The 26,268-nt window shown below is 42.7% G+C and overlaps 1 protein-coding gene across 1 annotated transcript in view; it reads left to right on the top strand.

The window, feature by feature from the left end:
- Positions 1-2,236: 2,236 nt before the first annotated feature.
- MSH4 (mutS homolog 4) overlaps positions 2,237-26,268 on the top strand; it is a 62,113-nt gene continuing 38,081 nt past the window's right edge. The window contains exons 1-3 of the mRNA XM_050960909.1: positions 2,237-3,864; positions 9,770-9,934; positions 24,605-24,768. Coding sequence (XP_050816866.1) covers positions 3,477-3,864; positions 9,770-9,934; positions 24,605-24,768 — 717 coding nt within the window. The 5' untranslated portion in view covers positions 2,237-3,476. The remainder of the gene's footprint in view (positions 3,865-9,769; positions 9,935-24,604; positions 24,769-26,268) is intronic.

Raw genomic sequence — 26,268 nt, 5'->3', positions numbered from 1 at the left:
TTGAGCAGATCCTTCCTATCGCACGAGTGGTCCCTTCGCCCGGACGTCGCTCTCTCCATCTTCCAGAGGTGGGGTTATCCCCGTGTGGACCTCTTCGCGTCCAGGGGGAACAAGAAGTGCCAGGCGTTCTGCTCCTTTCAGGGCAGGGAGCCCGGGTCGATAGCGGATGCCTTCCTTATTCCGTGGACGACCCACTTGTACTACGCGTTTCCCCCGTTTCCTCTGGTTCACAGGGTCCTTCTGAAGGTGCGCAGGGACAGGGCTCGCGTGATCATGGTAGCCCCGGTGTGGCCCAGGCAACATTGGTACCCCATGCTGCTGGACCTGGCCATAGCCGACCCAGTTCCCCTGCCCCTTCACCCGGACCTAATTACCCAGGAGCACGGGACTCTCTGTCACCCGGACCTGCAGTCGCTGCACCCAGCGGCGTGGTTCCTGCGTGGCTGACCGGCTCTGAACTGCGCTGCTCCACACCGGTGCGGGAGGTGCTTTTGGGCAGTAGGAAGCCTTCCACGAGAGCGACATACTCGGCCAAGTGGAAGCGTTTCTCCTGTTGGTGCGTGGAGAGAGGTCTCCGCCCTATGGAAGTTTCGGTGGCCAATATCTTAGACTACGTTTGGTCCCTCAAACAACAGGGTCTGGCGATATCGTCGTTGCGGGTCCACCTGGCAGCTATCTCCACCTTTTACCCGGGTGGGGATGGTCGCTCTGTTTTTTCTCACCCGACGGTATCTAGATTCCTTAAGGGGCTGGAACGTTTATACCCTAACGTCCGACTCCCTGCTCCAACCTGGGATCTTAACCTGGTGTTGTCTCGGCTCATGGGGCCCCCCTTTGAGCCGTTAGCTACTTGCTCCCTACTTTATCTCTCTTGGAAGACTGCCTTTTTAGTAGCTATCATCTCAGCTAGGCGGGTGTCGGAACTCCGGGCTCTTGTGGTAGACCCCCCGTATACAGTCTTCCACAAAGATAAGGTGCAGCTGAGGCCACACCCTGCCTTTCTCCCCAAGGTAGTCTCGACCTTCCACATCAACCAAGAGATATTCCTTCCGGTTTTTTTCCCGAAACCTCACTCTTCAGGCAGGGAGCAGCAGCTCCACTCGCTTGATGTCCGTAGGGCTCTCGCGTTCTATGTGGAGAGGACCAAACCCTTCCGCAAATCCCCCCAGCTTTTCGTGGCGGTAGCGGACCGCATGAAGGGGCTTCCTATCTCCTCCCAGAGGTTATCCTCATGGGTAACGTCCTGTATCAGGACCTGCTATGACTTGGCCCACGTCCCTACGGGCCGGGTGACTGCGCATTCTACCAGGGCGCAGGCGTCGTCGCTGGCTTTCCTCGCCCGTGTGCCCATCCAGGAAATCTGTCGGGCAGCGACCTGGTCATCGGTCCACACCTTTGCTTCCCACTACGCCCTGGTCCAGCAGTCAAGAGAGGACGCGGCCTTCGGATCTGCAGTGCTCCATGCCGCGACTTCTCACTCCGACCCCACCGCCTAGGTATGGCTTGGGATTCACCTAACTGGAATGGATGTGAGCAATCACTCGAAGAAGAAAATACGGTTACTCACCTTTGTAACTGTTGTTCTTCGAGATGTGTTGCTCACATCCATTCCACACCCGCCCTCCTTCCCCACTGTCGGAGTAGCCGGCAAGAAGGAACTGAGGAGCGGGTGGGCCGGCAGGGATATATATTGAGTGCCATGGCGGCGCCACTCCAGGGGGCGACCTGCCGGCCCACTGGAGTTGCTAGGGTAAAAAGTTTCCGACGAACGTGCACGCGCGGCGCGCACACCTAACTGGAATGGATGTGAGCAACACATCTCGAAGAACAACAGTTACAAAGGTGAGTAACCGTCTTTTTCTACATTGGTGAAAACATGATCCTCTATCTATACTGGTGATAGTGAGGCAATATTAAAGGTCATAATATCTGTCTTATTGTGGTTGATTTTCAGTCCAATTTGCTGGCTGAATGTGTTCTGTCAAGTTGTTTTTTCTTGTATATGGTGTTAGGTATGTGATAGGAGAGCGAGATCATCTGTGAAGGCCAGGTCTTCAAGGGATGAGAAGGGTGTCCACTTAATGCCTCTTGGCATGTCTTCTGTTGTATGCAGCATTATCCAGTCAATGGCAATGTTGAAGAGGATTGCAGACCTGACGCACCCCTGACGTATTCCTGTTTTGACTTCAAAACTGAGCTCCCTGTAATCAACACTGTATATAAAGTTGGAATAGAAGCTTTTGATTTTGATTATATAGAGAGGGATTCCATATGCCCACAGAATGCGCCACAGGCTGGTCCTGTGAATGCTATCAAAAGCCTTCTCAAAGTCTATGAATTTTATGTAGAGCTGCCGTTGCCATTCTAAGCATAAGAAGATAAGAATGGCCAAAGGTCCATCCATCCCAGTATCCTGTCTACTGACAGTGGCCAATGCCAGGTGCCCCAGAGGGAGTGAACCTAACAGGTAATGATCAAATGATCTTTCTCCTGCCATCCGTCTCCACCCTCTGACAAACAGAGTCTAAGAACACCATTCCTTACCCATCCTGGCTAATAGCCATTAATGGACTTAACCTCCATGAATTTATCTAGTTCTCTTTTGAACACTGTTACAATCCTAACCTTCACAACCTCCTCAGGCAAGAAGTTCCACAGGTTGACTGTGTACTGTGTGAAGAACTTCCTTTTATTTATTTTAAACCTGCTGCCTGAAAAGTCCTAGCTTCTTTAATCTCTCCTCATATGAGACCCATTCCAAACCCCTAATCACTTTAATTGCCCTTCTCTGAACCTTTGTTCTGTTACTTTTCATAGAGTGAAGATCTGGTCTGTGCATCCATGCCCTTTCCAAAAACCGGTCTGTTCTTTCCTGAGAATGCTACCAACTACCTCTGATATATATATGCTGGACTATGCTCTTACACAATACATTGCATGGCACGGATGAAAGAGTGATACCACACCAGTTATTCCAATCACTGGGAGTTTCTTTCTTGGGTATCTGCACTATAACCCCACTGAACCCTAGACTGAAGAGCCCCTTATTAAATAGCTGTTCTCCATGTAGATAGGTATAGACTGCGCTCCAGTCACCCTCAATCTTATCTTTGCTAAATGAAGAGGAAGGGCAGGCACCCCTGGAGGAAATCTTCAGGAAGATGGGGTGAGGGGAAGCCCCTGGAGAAAATACTGGTGCAGGGGAAGAGGATTGGCGGGTGGCAGCGTAGGGTATATGGGCAGCACAGCGGAGCAGAGGGCTTGAGCTAGGAACAGCATGTGGGACAAGGGGAACCTCCAGGCGCCTCCCCAAGGGACTTTTACATCTTGTCTGCTCGGGCAGACGGGAACCAAACCCACTGTGCAGCAGCAGCTGTTTTGTACGCCCCCTCCCATGTCGGGGAGTTATAGGGCCAGCCCCATGACAAACGGCAGGGCTCTTATAATTCCCAAAACAAAACGGCTTCCAGGCGGCCATGGCATACCGGATTGCGGCAGAGGGCGCCCTTTCCTGTTTGCGCATGCGCGGGTTTCATAGCGTTGGCGGCGCCGCCATTTTGTGTGTGGCCTCTGGTGCCTACGCTGAGGGGATGCAGCGGGGAAGCGAGGAGAGGAGGCCGGTAGCGCGAGAGGAAGCCTCGGCTTCGGCTTCCTATTCGGGCCGTTGTTCGTCCTCGTCCGGGGCGGAGCACCTGCCCCGCTACCACTTCGGGCTGTTGCAAACCCCGCTGAGCACGGCGGGCAGCGCTGGCGGCCGCTCGGGCGGTGGAGCGGAGCCGGCCGGCCCCCAGCGAGAGGCAAACTCCCTCGGCAGGGGCGTCAGCCCAGCGCCGGGGCCGCGGCTGTTCCCTGCGGCAGCAGGAGGTGGGGAGCAGTGCGGCTGGCCGAACTCAGACACGCCCCCTGCCCACCCCCCGAGCTGCCGGGCCCTGTGTACGGAGTGGTCTGAGCAGCCTAGAACCCTGGGTGGAGCTGGGTCCGCCGTGTTCCACCAGCCAACCCAGGCCAACTGCTGCTCCTGGGAAGGGGAAACGGGAATGTGCACCCCAGGGGATCAGTGTTACACAGCGCCCAGCATCCAGTATATCCCATCCCAGCAAATCTCTGCCCATCGGCCTGAACGGTTAGATGGGCTGCCTGTGTAAGGAGGAGGCTGCTCTTCTCCTTTTGATGGAGTTGGAACTGCAGCTCAAATTAAAGTTTCCTATGACAGCAATACTCACATCTCCATAATGAGAAGAAAGTGGGGCGATGTGATATTGCTAGTGTTAAAATAAACATATAAATAAGAAAAAAACAATTTGATCTCTAAACCCATCAAAAATTCCTCCACTTTTTTAAAATTTGCTTCACAGTTTATTTTTAAAAAAATTACCTAATATGGTTGGGGTAAGAAGGAGTTAACAGTATCAGGTGAAGTCCTCAGTTGACCAATAAAACCTCTTTCCTTGCAGGAAGTAGCCTCATCATTTTAAGCATCTGGTCTATAGGGTGACCAGACAGCGAGTGTGAAAAATCGGGACGGGGGTGGGGGGATAATAGGAGCCTATATAAGAAAAAGCCCCAAATATTGGGACTGTCCCTATAAAATCAGGACATCTGGTCACCCTAGGTCTGTCCATGCTTTCTGTGTTGGTATAACTATTTTAGTTAAAAGTGTAATTTTTTAATCAAAATAGTTACACTTGCACAATCTCTAGGTCAGGGGTCGGCAATCTCTAGCACACAGCTCGCCAGGGTAAGCACCTTGGCGGGTCGATCCAGTTTGTTTACCTGCTGTGTCAGCACATTCGGGGGATCATGGCTCCCACTGGCTGCAGTTCTCCATTCCAGGCCAACAGGGGTTGCGGAGAGCGGCGCGGGTGAGGGATGTGCTGGCTGCGGCTTCCCGCCGCTCCCATTGGCCTGAGACAGTGCACCGTGGGCAGTGGGAGCCGCAATCGGCCAAACAAACTGGCCTGGTCCACCAAGGTGCTTACCCTGGCGAACTGCGTGCCAGAGGTTGCTGACCCCTGCTCTAGGTTGTGGGCACTATTTACACCAGTATAAAGTATACTGTTATGTCAGTAGAGCGTAGTTCCATTCCTTTAGGGAAGCACATTTTATAACAGTGTATCTATATCCACACCTGGGATGGTGGTACTATTTTAGGTATGCCAGTATAGTGAAAATGGTACAGTTTTATGTAGATAAGCACTTAGATCCTGTTCCCACAAGCCCTACCTTGATGGGTCAAAAAGGTGTGGTTTTCAGTTGTATTAGCTCAATCAATCTAACATGATTGAAAAGACCTTTTAATGTTTTAAAACATGTAGTCTAACAATTTTTAGGGCTGTCAAGGGATTAAAAAAATTAATCATTAATCACGCAATAAAAATTGTGAGTAATTGCGTTGTTGAACATTAATAGAATACTGTTTAAATATTTTTTGATGTTTTCTACATTTTATAATACATTGATTTCAATTACAACACAGAATACAAAGTGTACAGTGCTCACTTTATTTTTGATTACTAATATTTGCACTGTAAAAAAACAAAAAGATTTTTCAATTCACCAAGTACAAGTACTGTAGTGCAATCGCTTTATCATGAAACCTACAAATGTAGAATTATGTAAAAAAAAAACTGCATTCAAAAATAAAGCAATGTAAAATTTTAGAGGCTGCAAGTCCACTCAGTCCTACTTCCTGTTCAGCCAATTGCTCAGACAAGCAAGTTTATTTACATTTGCAGGAAATAATGCTGCCCGCTTCTTGTTACAATGTCACCTGAAAGTGAGAACAGGTGTTTGCATGGCACTGTTGTAGCCGGGCATTGCAAGATGTTTATGTGCCAGATACACTAAAGCAGGGGTCCCCAACATGGGGCCTGCAGGCACCATGGCGCCCGCGGGGGCATTTTAATGTGCCCGCGTCCTCGCCCCCGGGAGAGCACTCGCTGAAATGCTGCAGCGGCATTTCAGCAGGGACGCCTCTCGATGACACTTGTTGCTGACAAGTGACGTCAATGAGAGGCATCGCTCCCGAATTTTGGCAGGGATGCCTCTCGATGACACTGCTTGCCATCGACAAGCAATGTCATCGAGAGGCGTCGCTCCCGAATTTCAGCGGGGATGCCTCTCGATGACATCACTTGTCGAGGGCAAGTGATGTCATCGAGAGGCGTCGCCGCCGAAATGCCACCGAAATTCAGCAGCATTTTGGCGAGTGCTCCATTGCCGCAGTGGTCCTTCGGCTGGTGCCCACCAGCCAACAGTGTTGGGGACCACTGCACTAAAGAGTCATGTGTCCCTTCATGCTTCAGCCACCATTCCAGGGGACATGGGTCCATGCTGATGACGGGTTCTGCTCAATAACAATCCAAAGCAGTACAGACCGATGCATGTTCATTTTCATTATCTGAGTCAGATGCCACCAGCAGAAGGTTGTTATTCTCTTTTCATGGTTCGTGTTCTGAAGTTGCCGCATCAGTGTTGCTCTTTTAAGACTTTTGTTTAGCATATCTGGCACATAAATATCTTTTAATGCCAGCTACAAAACTGCCAAGCAAATGCCTGTTCTCAATATCTTGTGACGTAAATAAGAAGCAGGCAGCATTATCCTGTAAATGTAAACAAACTTGCTTATGTCTCAGTGATTATCTGAAAAAAAGTAGGACTGAGTGAACTTGTAGGTTCTGATGTTTTACATTGTTTTGTTTTTGAGTGCAATTATGTAAGAAAATCTACATTTGTAAATCATGACAGAGATTGGACTATAATACTTGTGTGAAGTGAACTGAAAAATACTATTTTATCATTTTTACAGTGCAAATATTTATAATAAAAAATATACACTTTGATTTCAGTTACAACACAGAATACAATATATATGAAAAAACATCCAAAATATCTCATAAATTTCAATTGATTTTCTATTGTTTGAGTGCGATTAAAACTGCGATTAATCACAATTAATTTTATTAACCACAATTAATTTTTTTGAGTTAATCATGAGTTAACTGCAATTAATTGACAGCTCTGATAATTTTGCAGTTGTGTTAAGCTACTTCCCGCTAATGCAGTTGAAAACTATACTCTTTTTGGCCATCAAGACAGGGCCATAAAAGCTATGATAAAACTCCCTGGCTTCAATGGTACAGGTTTTGGTCCTTGAGGCTGAACAAGGTGGAGCCCAGCATCTGTATTGAGCCCCCACCCACCACAATTAATTACTTTCATTTAGTATAACCTCTGGCACATAGTAAAGCTTGGAGTACTCCATATTCTGGAACATACAAGAACACACAAAATAGGTTTGGACTTAGAGCCACACAAGCTGTATTGTGGGTTAGAGTGCTGACAGTTGAATATGTGGCGGCTTGCAGGTGTTCAGCAGGGGCAGGGCCCTGGTTTCAGCACCGGTCAGGAGGAGGGTTATGGTGTACAGCAGGGGTTGGCAACCTTTCAGAAGTGCTCTGCCGAGTCTTCATTTATTCACTCTAATTTAAGGTTTCGCATGCCAGTAATACACTTTAACGTTTTTAGAAGTTCTCTTTCTATAATTCTATATTATATAACTAAACTATTGTTGTATGTAAAGTAAATAAGGTTTTAAAAATATTTAAGAAGCTTCGTTTAAAATTAAATTAAAATGCAGAGCCCCCCTGGACTGGTGGCCAGGACCTGGGCAGTGTGAGTGCCACTGAAAATCAGCTCGTGTGCCGCCTTCAGCGCACATGCCATAGGTTGCCTACCCCTGATATATACCATTAAAGGGGAGGTGTATGGCCAGCCAAGTACCAGTGGCCAAAGTTGAAAGCAATAGTGCTGATATATATACATTGAGGATCATTAAAAAGTCAACATTTACCTAATATCTATTTGAGGTACTTCGCATATTTTCTTGTATGTGGAATGGGAATGTTGTGTTGGCTTATGTGGAGGTGTAGGAGCCCATGACACAGTTTGCTCTAGTGTTGTCTAAACTTCCCCTGGCTTCAATGTGCAGGATTATGTTAATAGATTAGGCCATTAGGGTCAAAGATTATTTAATGGAAACTGTTAAAGATCGTACAGAGGTACTTAGGGCTTTTGCCACTGGGACTTAACTGGCCATCTTCCCCTCAGCAGCTGTTCTCCATTTTATTATTAGGAAAATAACTAACATACTGCAGTGGGTAAGTGTTATGTTTTTTAAACTGTTACTTCAGCCCTAGCCTGTATGAGTAATACTGTGGGTGCCATTTAAAAAATCAACTGCCACTATACAGGAATTGGTATACTGCAGGAACAACTGTTTATAGGAAATATGGTTATTCCAGAGAGTAAGGACTAGTGAATGTCAAGTCTTTTAATGGTATTTCAGTCATAGTATTTTGTGATCAAGATTTCTATTACATATATGTGGTGGTGTAAACTGTATTTTTGTGCCAACCATCTGGAGATAATTTCAAGAAATCCATTAGGCATTTAGCAATTTCTAAGTGCAATGTATTGTAGACCAATATACCATATTTTCATAAAATATAGGATACAACAATGTTTTCTTTTACAGACCCTGTTATGTTAATGCGCTTTTTTGTTTTTTACATTTAATGCGGTCTTTGGATATGAGAAAACATATTCTTGCTTTATTTAACACAAGATGGATCAAAAAATGTAAATCTAATTTCAGATGGTTCTTTACTTTCCTATACGTTGATGCATTTATCTCAAGAGAACAGATTTAAAACCAGTTAAAGATCTTCAATAAACACAGATGGCCTGCTCTTTGTTACAAAGTTACACATCACTTTGAGCTGTGAAAAATTTTATGCCCTTTGTAATGTAGTTTAACTGAACTAAGCCCTTGTGTTGACTTCGCTAGGTCGATGAAAGAATTATCTTGGAGCAGTGGATTTACTATAGCAACCAAAGAACTCCTTTCTTGTTGTAGTGTCTATGCTGCGTCTGTGCTGTTGTAGTGTTTCTAGTGTACTAAAATGAGAGCAGATTCTGAGGTAAATGCACCATCATAGAATTCACAGTGCAGCTCCATCTTCAAATTCATCAGTAAAATAGAAATTCCAGGAAGCACACCAGTTCTTAAATTTTAAATTTTATGACTTTGCGTTGAACCATATAGGCAGAAGAAGATAATTTAACTGAATGAGTTTTTGAATATGGTTCTTTCTCTTCATTTTTATTACCCTTTAAAATGTGTGTTCAGTATTAGGCAAATACATTCTTTTTATGACCCTTTTCAGACTTGGGAATTTTCATAAGCACTTTGTGCAACTTCAGATATTATTATTGAAATTGACAGGCAACTGAAGGTAGAAAATCTGACAAATAGAGCAGCCCCTCTGTAGGCTTAGAAAGCCCTCAAATATGAAATTATGCATTGTATCTGGTTTTTTATCACATAATATTAGTATAATATCCTAAGCAGGGAATTTGCTGTCAGTATAAAGTAATGGCATTAAGGAGAAATTATCATATCAATATGAGTTGGTTTCCAAAATAGCATCTTACTGAAGTTTACTTTTTCTCTTTTTATACTTGGATTATATAAATATTAATATCAATTCAGCAAAGCTCCCTTGGGTTCTGTAACTGGATATATTAACCTTTCTCCATTAAGATGTCTTAACAGTCTTTTAACTATTTTTCCTTATTTATATTGCTTTTCAAACAAAACAATTCATGTCTGATTGTGTTAATTTTATTTTATGGCGTTTTTGTGACTTAAACAGCAAAGTGATCTATGCATTATCTTTTCAAGAGATGCTCTGTCTTTTTTTCATAGATTCATACTTTGGGGACAAGAGTTCGTATGCAGAAAATGTTAGCACAATGAATTTTACAAGCTCTTCTTCTGCAAGAGGACTAAATAGTGCCTGGATAGGAAAAACACCCCTCTCTTCTAGTAGATCAGGTTGTAGAAGCAGGACTCCTCTCATGGGATATTCAGGTAGAGTTGATATTTTTATAGGAGTAGCTCTCTTTAAATCTGTAGCCTTATTTTTTAAAATATATTTTAACAATTTAATGATACATAGTAACATACTTAACATTAACTTTTATGTTCATGTATTTTGGGGGGTATTGCATTGTATAGGCTACCTAACATTGATGGATATGTATCTAAGAAAAATATTATTTTAGTTACTGATTAGCTAAATTTTCTTCCTTGCATTCTTCTTCAAAATAATTGATGTAATTGGAACTCAAATATTCTCTCAAATTATTCAGTTTTGGTGTAAGTGTATGGACATGTTGGTGAGTCTATGGTAACTTTAACTAAGGTAACTTTACCTAAATTTGTACTCTATTTTTTTTATCTTGTCAGACAACAACAAAATCAGCTTTGTCCCCATTACTTTTAGGAAGAGTAATTTTTACTTTTGCTAGTGCAAAGCTCTCATCCAGGCTCTAATCAGCTCCAGTATATATATTGTTATATCAGCTGTTCTGATATATTGTGAAAGTGACCACTTTAAAAGTTTTTGGTTTCAGTTTTGTGCAGCTTATGTTGTGAGCTCCTTCACTCTTGGAAAAGAAGAGTTGTTTAGAGGAATAATTTTTTTTTAGAAATGGAAAGTTCATAACATGAAGAAGAAAGCCAGACTGAACAGCAACATCTATGCTCTGAGCAGATGTAAGAAACAAAACATCATCTCCAAAGAACTCACCATTTATAATGCTCTGACCACTGCATACAACCCCAAATATGCTGAACAGCTCTTTAGAAGCACCTTAGAGGGAACCATCTCCTGTACCTTACATACTCCAGAAGGGACTACCGCAAGCAGGAAATCATCACATACTCATATCTGTTGGAAGAAAAAAAATCGGGAAACCTATCTGAAGATCATGCAGGAAACCTAAAACAACTATCAGAAAAAACTGATAGGCATCCAACACAAAAATAAAGGTGGAACCAACTACAATATCTACACAACCACTAAAACACCACCTCTGGAAGAAACCACGACACTAGGACCCACCACATGGATGCTACACAACACCTCAACATCATCAGCTTGTCAAGATTACTCCTGACTGGAACTGAAGTATCTGTACTCTCCTAGGGACTGAACTTCTGTCCCACCACAGAACCTGATACCACACTAACATGTGAAGGAGTTAGCAGCAGAATTCTTCTAGTTCGTCTCAAGGAGTTATTTCACAACAAAGAGTATGGCAGTAGTATAACAAGGAGGCTGCTGGAATCAGAGTGCTGAACCAGGGCTGCTTAACATACACAAATTCAGTGCATGCTTATATGCTGGTTGGAAGCCTCCAGATGAGGGAGCTCCAGCAGCAGAGCATTTTGAGTCACTCACAGTTACAGGGCAAGCAGTGACATAACCCCTCATTGCCCTGGTTTGCGCTCCAGAACATGACAGCCCCTTGGACAGGGTTTCCATTAATATTAGATGTTGAGTCTTCTGATACTAAAATTACTCTTGGGGGAATTCTGTGTCACTACACACATGCAGAATTCATGTCCCCTGCAGATTTCTTGGCTTCCTCTCAGAAAAATGACTTCCGACTGGGAAGTAAAGGGAAGCTTCAAGAGTGATCATGTACCCCTCCCCAGCAGCCTGGGTGTGTCTTTTCTGGCATCCGGAGCAGCCAGTGAAGAGGTAAATCACTGCAGGGTGGGGGGTGGGCCTGAGGATGCCCCAGCCGATGGCTCTTACTCTTTGCCAGGCTCAGCTACTAGTCCCAGATGGGCTGAAGGCAGGGGAGGACATGACTTCCTCTTCCCCTACAAGGAGCAGGCCAGACCTGTTCCCAGAAACCCACCCAGCTGCAGGAAGTTCTGCACCCTCCCCACCCCTACCCCCATCACTCCTCAGCTGCGGGGGAAGAGCTGCTCCCCCATCTGCCCAACCCCTATGTATCCAGACTCCCCATACCGAGGCCCCCTGAACCCAGACTCCCTCCTGAGACCCTGTTCCCTGGATCCAGACCCCCACCCCTCCATCCAGACCACACCCTGGCTGAGACCCCCACACTTGAACTCCCACTCTGATGAGCCCTCCCCCGCTGCACTGGACCACTCTGTCAGGCTCCCCGCACTTGGATCCCCAACCAGATGTACTCAGACTTTCACCCCACCAATCCCCCCACACCAAGACCCCCCTGCCAAGCCCCATTTCTCCACACCCAGACCTCCCCTTGTTGAGCCCCAACCATTTGACCTGGATTCCTCTGCAGAGTCCCATTCCCTCTACATCCAAAACCCCGCAACGAGCCCCTCTGCAGAGCTGCCCACACCCAGATTGCACCACACAGAACTCTCTCAGCCCCTCCTGTATCCCTCCACACTAAGCCTGTTCACACTTCGATCCTGCCAGGCTGAACCTGCTTGCCTCATACCTAGATAGGAGGACAGCTTTGTTCCTATTGCTTGCTATCTTGGTGCACCTGGCATGGAGGGGCAAGGCCCTAGGGTGTTTTGGGGCAGGCCCAGCCCTTGTGCTGTGTCAGGGTTGGGTGCAGCCTCACCGCCAAGTCCATGTCCCGGGGAGGGGAGGAGGGGCTGCAAGGTGATCTCTCTCTACCATGCAGCCAGTGGCCATGCTGGAACCCCCACATTTATTTATTGACAAATAAAATATGCAGAATTTTGAATAATTTTAAAATATTGTGTGCACAATTTTTACTTTTTTGGCGCAGAATTCCTTCAGGAGTAACATTTTAAAAGTAATTCTTTAGCAATCCAGTCTTGCAGATGCATTATGATAGACCAGGGATTGGCAACCTTTGGCACGCGGCTCTCCAGGGTAAGCACCCTGGTGGGCTGGGCCGGTTTGTTTACCTGTCCCGTCTGCAGGTTCAGCCGATCGCGGTGCCCACTGGCCACGGTTTGCCACTCCAGGCCAATAGGGGCTGCGGGAAGCGGCGCAGGGCAAGGGATGTGCTGGCTGCTGCTTCCCACTGGTGCTTACCCTGGCAGACTGTGTGCCAAAGATTGCCAATCCCTGTGAGAGACAACCTAGGCTTCACAGAAATGTAGCCTGTTTCATAATGTGAGGAAACAGGATAAGCTGTTTGGGAGAAAATTAGTTTGTGAGAAATAAAGACAAAGCATTGTCAGAAAGGAGGAGTCGGCAGACTTCTCAGGAAAGATAGATTTCTTTAACAAGCAGAAAAGTTAGGGACAGTATTTTTCTTTTTTATATATAGAGTTAAACTCAAGAGAAATAGTAGAATTAGATTTTTTGGAGTTAAATATATTTTATTTTTGGAAATAATATGCTTAGATTGTTTTGGGGTGTATATGGAGTTTATAAGTGTTGCCTTGTAAGTGAAAATACTGGTGGATGGCTTTGCTTTTGTGAGCAAGACACCATTTTTGTGCTGTATGATTAAGGATCTGTGTCTCTCATGGAGGTTGCGGAAGTCACTGATTCTGTGACCTCCGTGACTTCTGCAGGCAGCCAGTGTGGCTGACCCAGGGTCGCCCAAGCAGCTGACTCTAGGGCCAGCTGTTCAGGTTGCCCTGGGTCAGCCACACCAGCCACTGCTGGAGTGGCCCAAGGGACAGCCACACCAACCGCTGCTTGGGAGGCCCCCAGCAGCAGTCTCTGGGCAGGTGGCCAGAGCAGGCACTGCTCGTGCCATCCCTGGCAGCTGGTGTTGTTGGCCCTGGGCACCCTGCCCTCATCAGCGGCAGCCCCCCCAGCATCCTCCCCTAGCAGCCCCGCCCCCCAAGATTTAGTCACAAGTATTTTTAGTAAAAGTCATGGACAGGTCACAGGCTGTAAATTTTTGTTTATTGCCCATGACCTGTCCATGACTTTTACTAAAGATACCCATGACTAAATCATAGCCTTATGTATGACTACATGCTCTTGGTAGAATCTATCTGTTTCAACTCATGTGCCTACACATTGCTTGCTTTCTTCTCTTCTTCAAGCATTTGTTTAAGTCAGAAGAACACAAATTGTCCTATTTACAGTTTAAGCACAGACTTTTGGTTGTGACTTTGGAATTTTTATCTGAGGCTAGGGGATGGTTATAGAATAGCTTTTGTTATCCTTATTACTTAATGCCTGAGAGTTTACAGCCTCAATAGACAACATAGAGGTAAAAGGATCCTATTAAAAAAAGATCCATTTTACCCCAAATCTGTATCAAGGTTGTATCACTTGGTTTCTCCAGTTTTGGTTGACAGTTCTTGGCTCATTGGAGGAGAGGAAACAATGAGAAATGAAAGAAAACTTGATCCCAAGCACAGATTGTCTGATTGCAGGTGCACAAATTTGTGTATTTATTTATTTCCACAGCATTTTCAAATTTGCTGCTTGCTTCTGACCTGCGGTGGCTTCCTTTGTTTTCGTGGACGTGTTTCTCTCTGGTTCTTGGTATCAGAAGGAGTTGCTGAGATGCACAGTAGAGGGCACTGCAAAGTTATGTTATGGTTCTGAGAGATATAGAACACATGAACAGCTTTAGTTTTCCAGGAAGATTGCTTTAAGTCCTTTTGTATTGTCTTCACATTTAATGACAGAAATAGAATAGTTTACCTTTTTGTCATCCAGTGAAACCAAAATGGAATAAAATATAAAGAGAATGTATTCTATCAAAATAAAAAGTACCTCCACTTGATATTAGTTTAAGGACATAATTTGAAAAGTTTCAGAGTAGCAGTTGAGTTAGTCTGTAAAATTCTCCTGTCTGTGTGTTCCATTCTATGCATCCGAAGAAGTGAGCTGTAGCTCAGGAAAGCTCATGCTGAAATAAATTTGTTAGTCTCTAAGGTGCCACAAGTACTCCTGTTCTTTTTGCATAATTTGAAAAGTAGCAAGCAATTGGCCTCAGGGAAGTGCCGGGTTTGAATGCCTTCATACTCAAAAAATGCATAACATCTGTCAAAACAGGGTTAAGTCGCACCAGAAACATTATTAAATGGTAAGGTTTAGAACTAAATTTTGCACAAATTAATTGGGAAAACAAAGTGCTTGACAAACAGAGATTGCTTCTGAAATGTGGAAAAATGACATAATAGCTATAGCACATGGGCAACTCAGAATTAAAAACATACAATTAAAATTCAAAACATTGCCTGCATAAAATGACTATATTTGCTTCACTGGCACATGATTAAAAACAAACCTCCTGAGATATATCTTATGCTGTATCCTGAAATTTGTCATATATTCGCAAACAGAGGAAATTAATTTCATGAGCAAAGGCCCACAGCTCTGTATGCCTAAAACTACTCCTAAAGAGTTTGGTCAGAAACTGATAGCAGTAGTGTGTCAGCTGATTTTGACTATCCTGACACAAAATACATTATTTATAATTTGTTTCCCAAGATAAGAAAAATTGTACTGCATCTGTTGATCACCTGAGGAAGTTTTCAGAGCAAGGAACTAATGCTCCCATACATGGTATGTGTATTTATGCATTCAACAATTACTGCTTGGTTTCCCTCTCTGCATGATTGATCCTGTGTAATAGGGAGTGCTCTAAATACCCATTGTGGTCCAAAGGAAGTGAGGGCACTGGACATCCTGCACATTTGAGCCCTGCATCCCCTTAATTTAATTTTAATTATTTGAACTCTTTCCCTTTTTCCAAATTAGAACTTGATCTGTGTCATGTAATTTAAAACAAAGAAAAAACAATTCTAATCTCTCCTCTGCCTTATACAGTAACACTGTTCTGCAGTTTTATGGATCTGTGGGATTCCTGTGAAAGAAATACTTTAAAATCTAATACCATGAATGCATAAAATTTCCTAATCTAAAGCTGTTTCTTTTTTCTCTCCATCTTTTACTTTTCCTTTTCTTCCTGTCCTCCTAGCTCCATTGTTAATGTCTTCTAATTACACTATTTATTCTTTCATTAATTCAAACTACCAGTGTCAGAAAATCTGTTAAGTCTGATACTCAGTAAAAATGCAGTGTACTTCAGACTTAATGTTTAGCTGTTGAGCTCCCCATACTCCAGAAAAAATGGTTAATTGGACTGTGTGAAACTACTACTATACTACTAGTACTATAATGTACTACAAGAAAGGAACCACCTCTCCAGCATATGTTGGAAACCTTTTGTTGTGTGTGCAATGATTATTTCACAGCAGAAGAAATTTAGGAGATTCTCTGGGTAAGAATTTTGGGGATCAGCTCATTAAGAGTAGAGGTCTATGCATGGGGCAACTTCATCCCTTGCCTTATTTGTGTGTTGCATTGTTTTCTCATAGCTTTGCAGCTTCTGTCCTGCTGGCTCCATCCTCTTCTGGCAATAACCTCAAATATTCTGTTCTTTTCAGATTTATAATATGCATTTTCTCCATCCAAATTATATGTGCATGATTATGACTAGAAGCTCTAAACTTCAAATTCCCTTACTTCTGCAACTTATTTTTTACTTTTTAAAAGGATTGCTTCTCAGGATTCCTTACAATAGAGCAGTTACCTTCAGGAAATTGGAAATGCTTTTTGTGACACATTTATGTCACAAGAGGGACAAATAGCTTTGAGGTCTACTTTACCAGTCTGGATTAAGAAATTTGTGATAGAGATATGCATCAGGAGAGGCAAGGAAGTAGCAGTCTCTTTCAAAGCTCATTGTCTCTCTCTTGGGCCAAGAGAGTGGAGGTGTCCTTTCTTAAAATATGCAAGGTGGTGTCCCAGTCCTTGACCCCAGAATTTACAGAACATTATAGGTTGGATATCTTAAGTTTTCAATAGGTGCAGTAGCCTTCCATTTGGATGGGCCACTTCCTCTCTCATTGGATTCTGCTGGTATCTGTAAGACACTAATTCCCTTTTTTTTTTTTTTTACATAAATTGTAGTAGGAAGTTGTAAATATCTGGACATATGTGCAAGTTAAAGGTTGGGTTTCACTCCTTTAAAATTTCTTCAAGTGCTTCATATAAATCCAGACCACCTCCTTTTCAAGTTGGCTCTGGTAAATTAAAGACTGTTGTGCCTTATTTTCTGCTAAATTAGCATATTTGAAGAAATTTCTACATTCTAAGTTTCATCTAAAGGATTGAGCTGGCAGGACAGGTATGTACAGTGAGCTGGCAGTAGTCAAAAAATTAAATGTTCATTCTCTGTCTTCTGGTAAGAGAGGCACTGTACAGTGACGGAATAATTCAAACTGTGCAAGGGTGGGGAAGTAAGACATTTTATCTTTATATAGGATAACAATAGTGAAATATGAGAATGAGGGTGAACAAGGCCAGAAGATGATGCTTGACTTTGTATAATTTATGAACCATCACTGAAGTGTGTCTTCTAAACTTGTGCATTTCTTTTTAAAGACATATTTTGGCAATTTTCCTTAAATGATGTGTCTCAGTGGTCTGAGCACATGATTTGGAATTACTAGACTCCCATGAACTTCAAGACTGAATGCTGACGTAGAGGATTTAGCCATTCTTGGCTTCAGAGTTAGATTAAATGAGTATCATGTAGTTTTCTATGTGAAAATCTTTTGGATACAACATTCGGAACTGAGTCCCTGCATTTTCTGCATGCATATTAAAGATTCCATTGCAGTTATTCACACCAGTGAAACCACCTCTTCACGGGCCTATCTTTGGCTCTTAAAGGCACTGAGCAACAGCAGCCCTTCCCTGCTCCAATAGGGCAAACTTCAAAACATACAAAGTCCCAGTGAAGGAGTGTTCTAGTAATCCAGGGCTGACTCACAGTGCCACACCTGGCCACAAGGCGGTGCACACGGTGGCCCATACCTTTACAGTCTCTCACCCAGTTACATCATGTTTGCATATTCATGCATCCTACTATCAACTACTCTGGTATATTGATATCTCAAATGGGCCATGTCATCAGTATTGTCCCTGCTAGGGTTGAGGAGACTTGCTAGCACCTTGGAATTTATTGAACTAAAAATGTCTGGTAGCAATTGTTCAGCTAAATGTTCCCATTCCCATTCATTACAGGTACAGGTAGACAAATTAAAATCAGTTCAAATACAAGGACCCAAGGGTATATATCTATAGCTAGGCTCAGTGTGGACATTGGAGACTACAGGAGATAACACAAACTAAGGAAAGACACTAGATCTCAGATTCATTCTAATCAGTTCAAGATCAGTGGTCAATAAACTTTTCAACATGACCTGTTCTGATGAGAAGTCTGACCTGGCTTGCATAGTTAAGACCTGGTTTAATGACACATATAGTGCAATATAGGTCAAATTTACACCACTATATGGTCCAATTTACACAACCCCCACCACCCCCACCCGGGCTAGTCTATGTACCAGCTTTCAAACTTTTTCATCATGTGGATCACATCTGAATAGAGTATTTCATAGACTACTTCCTTTCCTATTTAGATTGTGAATGTGTGGAACACATCATCTCTTACTGATGATCAAATAATATCCCTGTGACAACTACAGCACGTGTTATCTGAAAAGTACTGTTGGGAAATATTTTTAGTTGCTTTTAATGTGATTTAGTGACTGGAAATGACAAATAGTAGCTCAATGTGATCAATTAGCAACCCACTTGTAACCAACAAGTGCTCCATAGACTTTGACTGTGCTAGGTGAGAGGTGGAGCAACAAGGTTTTCAAACCTTAGATGAAGTGGAGATTAAGTCAGTAAGACAGACTTCTTCAAGTCTATGGGATACTACTGCCTACAGAACTTAAGTAAGTGGCACAAAATGAGATTGGAAACCAATTAGCTACAGCACAAAGAGATAATCTCTTTTTTATAGTCAGCAGAACTATTCTTGTTTGTTAACCAGTTTGTCAAGCTGTACTGTCTTCACTTCCGTCATCCTCAGAACCAGCGCTTCTTCCTGTGATTAGCTTTCTACCTAAGTACCACAGTGATGGTCCTTAGATACCAGGATAATATTGTATGGTGCTCAGGAGTGGAGCCAGGGTTTTTGGTGCCCTAGGCGCAGGGCCAGCTCGCCGGTCCCGTGGCTCCAGTGGACCTCCCGCAGGCGTTCCTGTGGACTGTCCGCTGGTCCTGCGGCTCCAGTGGACCTGCCACAGGCGTGCCTGCGGATGCTCCACCAGAGCCGCGGGACCAGCGGACCGTCCGCAGGCACGCCTGTGGGAGGTCCACCGGAGCCGCCTGCCACCCTCCCAAATCCTGGTGCCCTAGGCGACCGCCTAGGTCGCCTAAATGGAAGCGCCGGCCCTGACGGTGCTTTAAAAATGACAAAGTTGCCTTGCAGATAAGATTGCTGGGATCTGGGACAAAGGCTCTGGGCCCCAAGAATTGGGGTTTATGCAAAAGGAGTGCAAATACATGTATCCTTCATAGAATTAAGATTGTTCATTCAGCTGGAAGTTTTCAAAGTTACTGCAGGATATCTGAGCCTATGACTCTGCTATCTATCTCTTATGGCTGGTGAAAACAGTCATGAGAACCTGAACCCCCTGTTGACAGAGATTCTCAGCATCATCTTTGGTGATTGCAATGTAATAGCCACCCTGAAAAAGGCTTTGTCTAGCTAGTGCTCAAAAAAATCTCTTGACATGACTTTGCCAGTTCCTGTCCTGTCTAGTATCAAATCTGCTAGTTCTGAGCAAGGTTGTTAAGAAGTTTGAGAACAGCTCTTTCTAGCAGCAGCTCAAATTGACCAGCAACTTTGACTCGCACAATGGGATTTTGGCCCAGGACACAGCACTGGGACAAGAGTGGTCATAGGTTTGGATCTTTTTTTTTAGCAGTGGACAACAAACATCAGTGCTCATGTAACTAGATATGTCCACAACATTTGACAAACTTGACTATGAGATGTGGTTCGTTGCCTGAGATATCTAGCAGGATGGACAAACTTTGCACTATGTTGGCTCCAAATCTTCCTCTCAGGCAGAAGAGGGAGTTGGGGTGGGCATCAGCTTCTCATTCACAAGGACACTCCCTTGTACAGTTCCAGGAGGCTCAGTTCCTTTCCCACATCCCATTTGACACATGTTAAATAGGATAGGTTGTGAACTGCCACAGATTCCAGCTTCAGTAGTGTCCTGATGACTCCCAGCTCTGCATTTCCCTCATGTAAGACAGCTTTCCCACTTATGATCTGAATATTTATTGCTTCCACTCTGCTACAGCAATGCCTCATACTTTTGCTTGTTAAGACGTTCCAGATAGCATAACATGAAGCAATCCACCTTCTAATCAACACTGCACATCAAAAACACCGTGGTGCTCAGACACTACAATGGCACCTGGTTCAATAACTAATCCAATGTAAATTTCTGATCTTGATCGTTGAGGCTGTTTGTGGGCTGAGCTATGCTTCTCAGGAACATTGGCGTTGTGACTGCACCCCGAATGAAACTCACAAATGTAGGGGATTGTGGCTTCTTTCCAGTAGACCCACTGCTGTGGAACTCCCTTCTGAGAAAGAGCATAAATCTTACCACCTTCAGAACAAAATATAACCCATTTATTTACATGAGGTTTCCCACAACAACTTCCTTGAAGTTGAAGAATAAATGAAGATGATGGACGAGAGGAAAAAGTAAACATTGACATGAACATCTGCGTACATTCGCATCACAAAGCAAGTGGGGGATATTAGACTTTCAGACCGCTAGATTTTTGAATTTTGGGTTGCATTCAGATAGTACTTGGTCATGTTATAAATCCCTAAATGGGGAGAGTATTTTTTTTTTTAAGTTTGCTTTAGAATCTGGACCAAAATGTCTCCTTCCACATACCGTGTTATATCATATTGCTCTGTATTAGTTGGCTAACACCATCCATCCCAATATTATTGTAACTTTTATTTAGCTTTTATTTTGAATTGGCTTTGATTTAAACTATTATACTGTACCCAAATCTAGCGATAAACTGATAAAAGGTTAATAGCGAAGTGGACAAAAGGGAGAACTGACAAGTTGATAAAGAGGTTGACAACTGTGATAGTGAGTTTGACTGATAAAAGAAAAAAGATTGATGAAGATGTTGCTTTCTAGAAGAGTATTTGATTAAAAAAATGAAAAAGATTGATGAGAACACTGCCTGGTACCACAAAGGCAGAACTAGAAACTTTCTTTCTAGCAAAGAATCTAATGATTGACTTTTTAACAGTTCTGGGATTTGGCAGTAATTCACTTTCAGTTTCAAATTGTTTGATATCTCAGTAAATCTCTCTGTGCCATAAAAGCTACATACTGCGGAATTGCTGTAAATAAAGCTTGAATGTGATATATACCTTATGCAAGAATTTTTCTTAGCTTAATTTGGAGGTCTTTTACATTTCAGAATCATCTTCTAATTAATGACATATTTTCTGGACAATTGTTTTATAGTAGCTTCAAACAGGATTAGGGTCTGTCAAGAACTCTGGTTATTGGTCACAGTTTTCTTGTTTGCAATGTTGTAGCTGTATTGATCCCAGGATATTAGAGAGAGAAGGTGGGTAAAAGATATTACCTCACCCACAATTTTCTTGAAAAGAAGTCATTAGTAATTTCTCCACTAGCCTGTTCTTTGGAAATACATAACATTAACTGTGAAACAAATAATCCCAGACACTAAACAAAGCTATTTAAATGTGCTTATGATTTGCCATTTGTACCTTTTAATAAAGAATACTGTCTAAATGTAATATTCCTAGAATCAATTTGCCAAAGAATAGGTATACAAACTAAACTTCTCTGTGTCTCAGTTTAGTTAAGTGTCTTGTCTATGGTGCCCTGTAACCTACAGCAATATTTCTCAAATGATGGAGCCATGCCTTCAGGTGTGTTGCTAAGGGTTGCCTGCTGGCTAGCAGTCCACTACCTGAGAACGACCCACCCCTTGCCACCTAGCAGAATCCTATAGCTGTGAAGATCCAGCAGGAGCAAAGGGAGAGCAAGAAAGTAGCAGCTTTTTCCCCCAAATAATCCTCCCCCTTTTTGCTACTGCTGCTCCATCCCCAAACCCAATCACAATGGAGATTCTCCCCCTTCCCAGTGTTCAGTTCTGAGGCAGGATAATACAGGACATCTAGAAGCTGTGGAACTGGCTTGATAGCCTCTTGAAGTAATGCTGTCTGAGAGCTGTGTGAGGGGGTATGGAAGGGTTGAGAGAGAAGGGAAGCACTCGCATCAGCCAGCATCCGACCAATCCCAAACCCAGGCGCTCCAAGCACCAACAGCTAGAGACCAAATCCCCCTTACTATTTCCAGCTCTACCTATCCAACAACAGCTCACTAGAATCCCCAAAAATCCTTGAGAATTTTTGCCATTTACCCAATCCCACAGTCCTTTTGGGTGGACCACTTAAAAAAACCTGATGGGGTGGTGTCACATTCTCTGGTACAATCCAGACCAGTGAGGAGTCGTGTCACTGCCTGCTCTGTCCTCCTGGGTGCCTCACAATGCTTTACTGCTGTAGCTCCCAACCTGGCCCAGCACAACCAGGCTACCAGCATAAAGGTCATATCCTAAGTGTATGTGTATAGCTGAAGCTCTGACCCTAGCAGCTTGCCAGCAACGCACCAGTCACACACTGGCTTCCACAAGCCTTGTTTACTACTTGCAAGGTGACCCCAACACACTCTCAGTCCCAGATTTTCCCAAAAACGTGTGTTCTGCAATGACCAGCCCTCTCCTGGGTAGTTCAGATATTAAGGTACAGAGCCCCTGTAAGAAATCAATACTCAATAGTTTGTTACTTTAGATGGAGTTACCAAACAGTTCAGTTTAAACACGGCACTAGATTGGTTTAGATTAAAAACAAAACAAGTTTATTAACAAAAGAAGATAGGATTTTAAGTGAATTCAGGTATAAGAGATAGCAGTTAGAAATGGTTACAAACAAATAAAAGTGAAAACATGCATCTAGAAGTCTAAAACTTAATCTATCAAGGTTTGGTTCAAGATTTTGTTTAAGATGGCCTTTCTCACCCATGGTTTTCCAGCAAGATCACGAATTACCTTTTACTTCATCAGGATCTCTCCCAAAGGCCCAAAGGTTCTGGTGCCTTTATCTTAGGTGAAAGAGAATGTCAGGTTCTCTACCCCTTTTTTACAGTCCAGTGAACCTTTTAAATGGATTCTTCAGAGGGTTACCCTTCAGAGTAAAGTTCATTCAAGCAGTAAGAAAAGCAGCATGGAGTCTGGTGGTGAAGGAGGCTCCGTGCCCCTACTTGTGTTGTTAAAATGCAGATTGTTCTGTTTCCTGCCATCTCTTCCCCCTGCTGTCTTAAAGATTCTGTCTACTACTTATATGGAAATTGAGGCAAACATGCATTCCTTTGTTTAGGATGGACCTGTGTAACAATTTTTGCCTAGGCAGGGCTGTTTGGTTTTGAATATGTGCTAATGACATCATATGGGAGAATTCATAACTTTCATATAATGTTGCTATATACATATCACCATGATATTATTCACCAGTAATTTGTTTTCAAATATGTTACAAGGCATATTTTTTACAAAGATGATTACAATAGTGTGCAGAGTGTGAATACATGGGATGCTTTTGGTCAGGTGGCTATAAGGGTTCTGAGTGGAAATAGGTTGAGAACCTCTGGTCTACAGGATTAGGCTTCAGTGTGGAAGTCAGGAGACCTGTATTCTAAACCAAGTCCTGACACCGATTTGCTTGCAGTCTGATACTGGGCAAATCACTTCTTTAAGCCCCAGTTTCTTTAGTGGGAAGATGGAGATAATGATGTTAATCTCCTGTGATGTTTTGAGGTGTAGTCAAGTCATATTTGTGAAGTTCTATATAAGTGGAAAGAAGAGTAAGTCCTCAGCAGATGTAGGAATAGGATAGGCTTTTCTGACTTTTTAGCGCTGTGCTTATCTCTCTAAACCATGTCATCTGGAACACCACTCCTACTTCCACAAAACTGCTGTATGCTTTTGGATGTTTGCTCCTGTTGGAGTTTGTAAAGCACTTATATGTGCTGTGCATATATATGGAATTCTGTGCAGTTCCTGATGTACATATTAACCATATTCACTAATTGATTCCTCACCAACTCCAAGAGATCAAAACATGGAATTTCTAAGCCAGATTGCTTAGGAAAATTTCACCAAAGTGAAACCTACATCATTTGTCTCAAATGCATTGTTTGATTTTCCTCAAACATCAGAAAATATCTCTCTTAGCATAAGATCAGATATGAAATTTCAGAAAGGTTGGCTTAGTATTTTACAAAGTTAGGGACACCTCATCAGAACTACACTTTTAATGGAAAACTACCTTCAATTTTAGTGTCTCTCTCCATATTTTAATTTGTCTAAATTTGACCAGCAATAATAGCTGCCCTCAGTTTTGTATTTAAAATTACAAATGCTTAATGATCGTAATAGCCCTTCTATTCTTTACCTGTTTTTCATAATGCAGAAATAGTGCTCATGCACTGTATTTTCTACACATATTTGCACCTTTAAAAATGTCATTCTTCATGTTCATCCCCTATTTGTGTACATGTGCTCTGTTCTTATTTTTTCACATATATATGTGGTGTTCAAATAATTGATAATATGGTTCATTCTCTGCATAGTACATCAAATGTACAATCCAGCAACTTGTACTTTGAATTTTTAAGTAAATTTGGACAATTGCTAGACTTTTGCTTCTTTGTGAGTGGGGGATATAAGTACATACATTGTTCACTCTATCATGAACTGGGTGATAACTATAAATGTATACTACTGTTTTACAGTTACATCCTCATCTGCTGTCTCTGCTCATTTGGTTGCATCCGTTATTGTAGCTGTAGTAGAAGGGAGAGGACTTGCCAGAGGTGAAGTAGGAATGGCTAGTATTGACTTAAAAAACCCTGAAGTGGTATTATCCCAATTTGCGGACAATACAACCTATGCTAAGGTAATTTGGAATACTTTTGGTTGCTGTATATGGTTGTATTTTACATAATGATGAAGATTATTATAGATGTCCTTTTTTTGTCAGAAGTTTTTATAAATAATAGCAGGAAATCCCTGACTGACAGCTGCAGTTTGTTCATACCAAGAGTAATAAAAAAATAAAGTAGCATTGTTAATGTGAAGAGTAACATCATTTATGCTGGCTTTTTTGTGCATTGGATACTCATTTTTGAAGCTGTCTCTCTTAAAAGAGTCTATCAACTCATGATAGCAAGTAAGTTTTCTCTGCAGCAATAGTGTATTTATTTGTGTCTGGATTCTTTCTCCTCCCTTTTCCCACTCTCCTTTGGGGTTCCACTATGACCCTGTCCTTGGCCTTGATCCTCAAAGTTACCTTTCTAATTTTGACTTATCTCCATCCATGCAATCCTGTATTTCCATCTCTCTCTCAATCTGACATCCCCTCTTAATTGTCTCCATCTTAGAATTAACATGATAAAAAATGGAACTCCTTTCAAGACCTTCCTGCATTTTCCTTGACTATTGACATCACTGTCTTCCCTGTCACTCAAACATAACCTGACTCGTCTTTGATTCTTTCCTCTCCCATGCTCCCACATCAAGCTCTGTCCAACTCCTGCTGTGTTTTGTGCTAATGTTTTTAAAATCTGCCCTTTTTCATTCTGTACACACTGCAAAAACTTGTTCCTCATTATCTCACATATTGATTGCTGTAACCTCCTTTTTGCTGGCTTCTCTGACAGCACATTCACCCTTCAGTCCATACAAAACATATGTGTTAAGATCATCTCCCTTTACCTGTCACTCTGATTTTACCCCTCCATCAACTTACCATTTTCTGGCCCCATTGTCTTCAATGCCCTTTACTACAATGCCCCTCTGTTATCCATACTTGTCTCTTATTGGGTTGTGACCTCTGCTTTGCCAATGATATTGGCTTCAACCATTGTTGCACTCTTCCATGCCACCCCTTATGCATGGAACACCATCCCTGAATTAATATTTTAAGGCCACTATCTTCTCCTATAAGTCCCTCCTTAAGACTTATTTCTGCTGTAATGCCACCAAAAAACTAAGCAGCTAATGATAGATAGGTTAGGCAGCCACAGCCCAAACAAAAATATTTTAGATGGTTCAGAACTATTGAGTCTATGTAGTTTCATTAATTTATTATAGTTACTCCCATTCCCCCTACCACCTCCCTTCAGTTGTTTGTCACACTGGTTAAATTTTGTCTTAGACTGTAAGAGATTTTAGACAGGGATTATGTCTTTCTATTTTTTTGTACAGCACTTTATCACCTATATACTGGAGCCCAAATCCTAATTTGGGGCCTTTGGGCATTATTGCAAATAATACAAATAGAAACAATACATAATAATTGATCTTGTTAGGTATATGTAGATGTTAATCCTTTCCTAGATAAGAAACTAGCAGCAAAATTCTGTTGTACTTTAAATAAAAGTTAGGCTCCTGACCC

Source organism: Gopherus flavomarginatus, chromosome 7, assembly GCF_025201925.1.
Source record: "Gopherus flavomarginatus isolate rGopFla2 chromosome 7, rGopFla2.mat.asm, whole genome shotgun sequence".
NCBI classification, from domain to species: Eukaryota; Metazoa; Chordata; order Testudines; family Testudinidae; genus Gopherus; species Gopherus flavomarginatus.
This window is presented reverse-complemented; position numbering and strand designations above follow the sequence as displayed.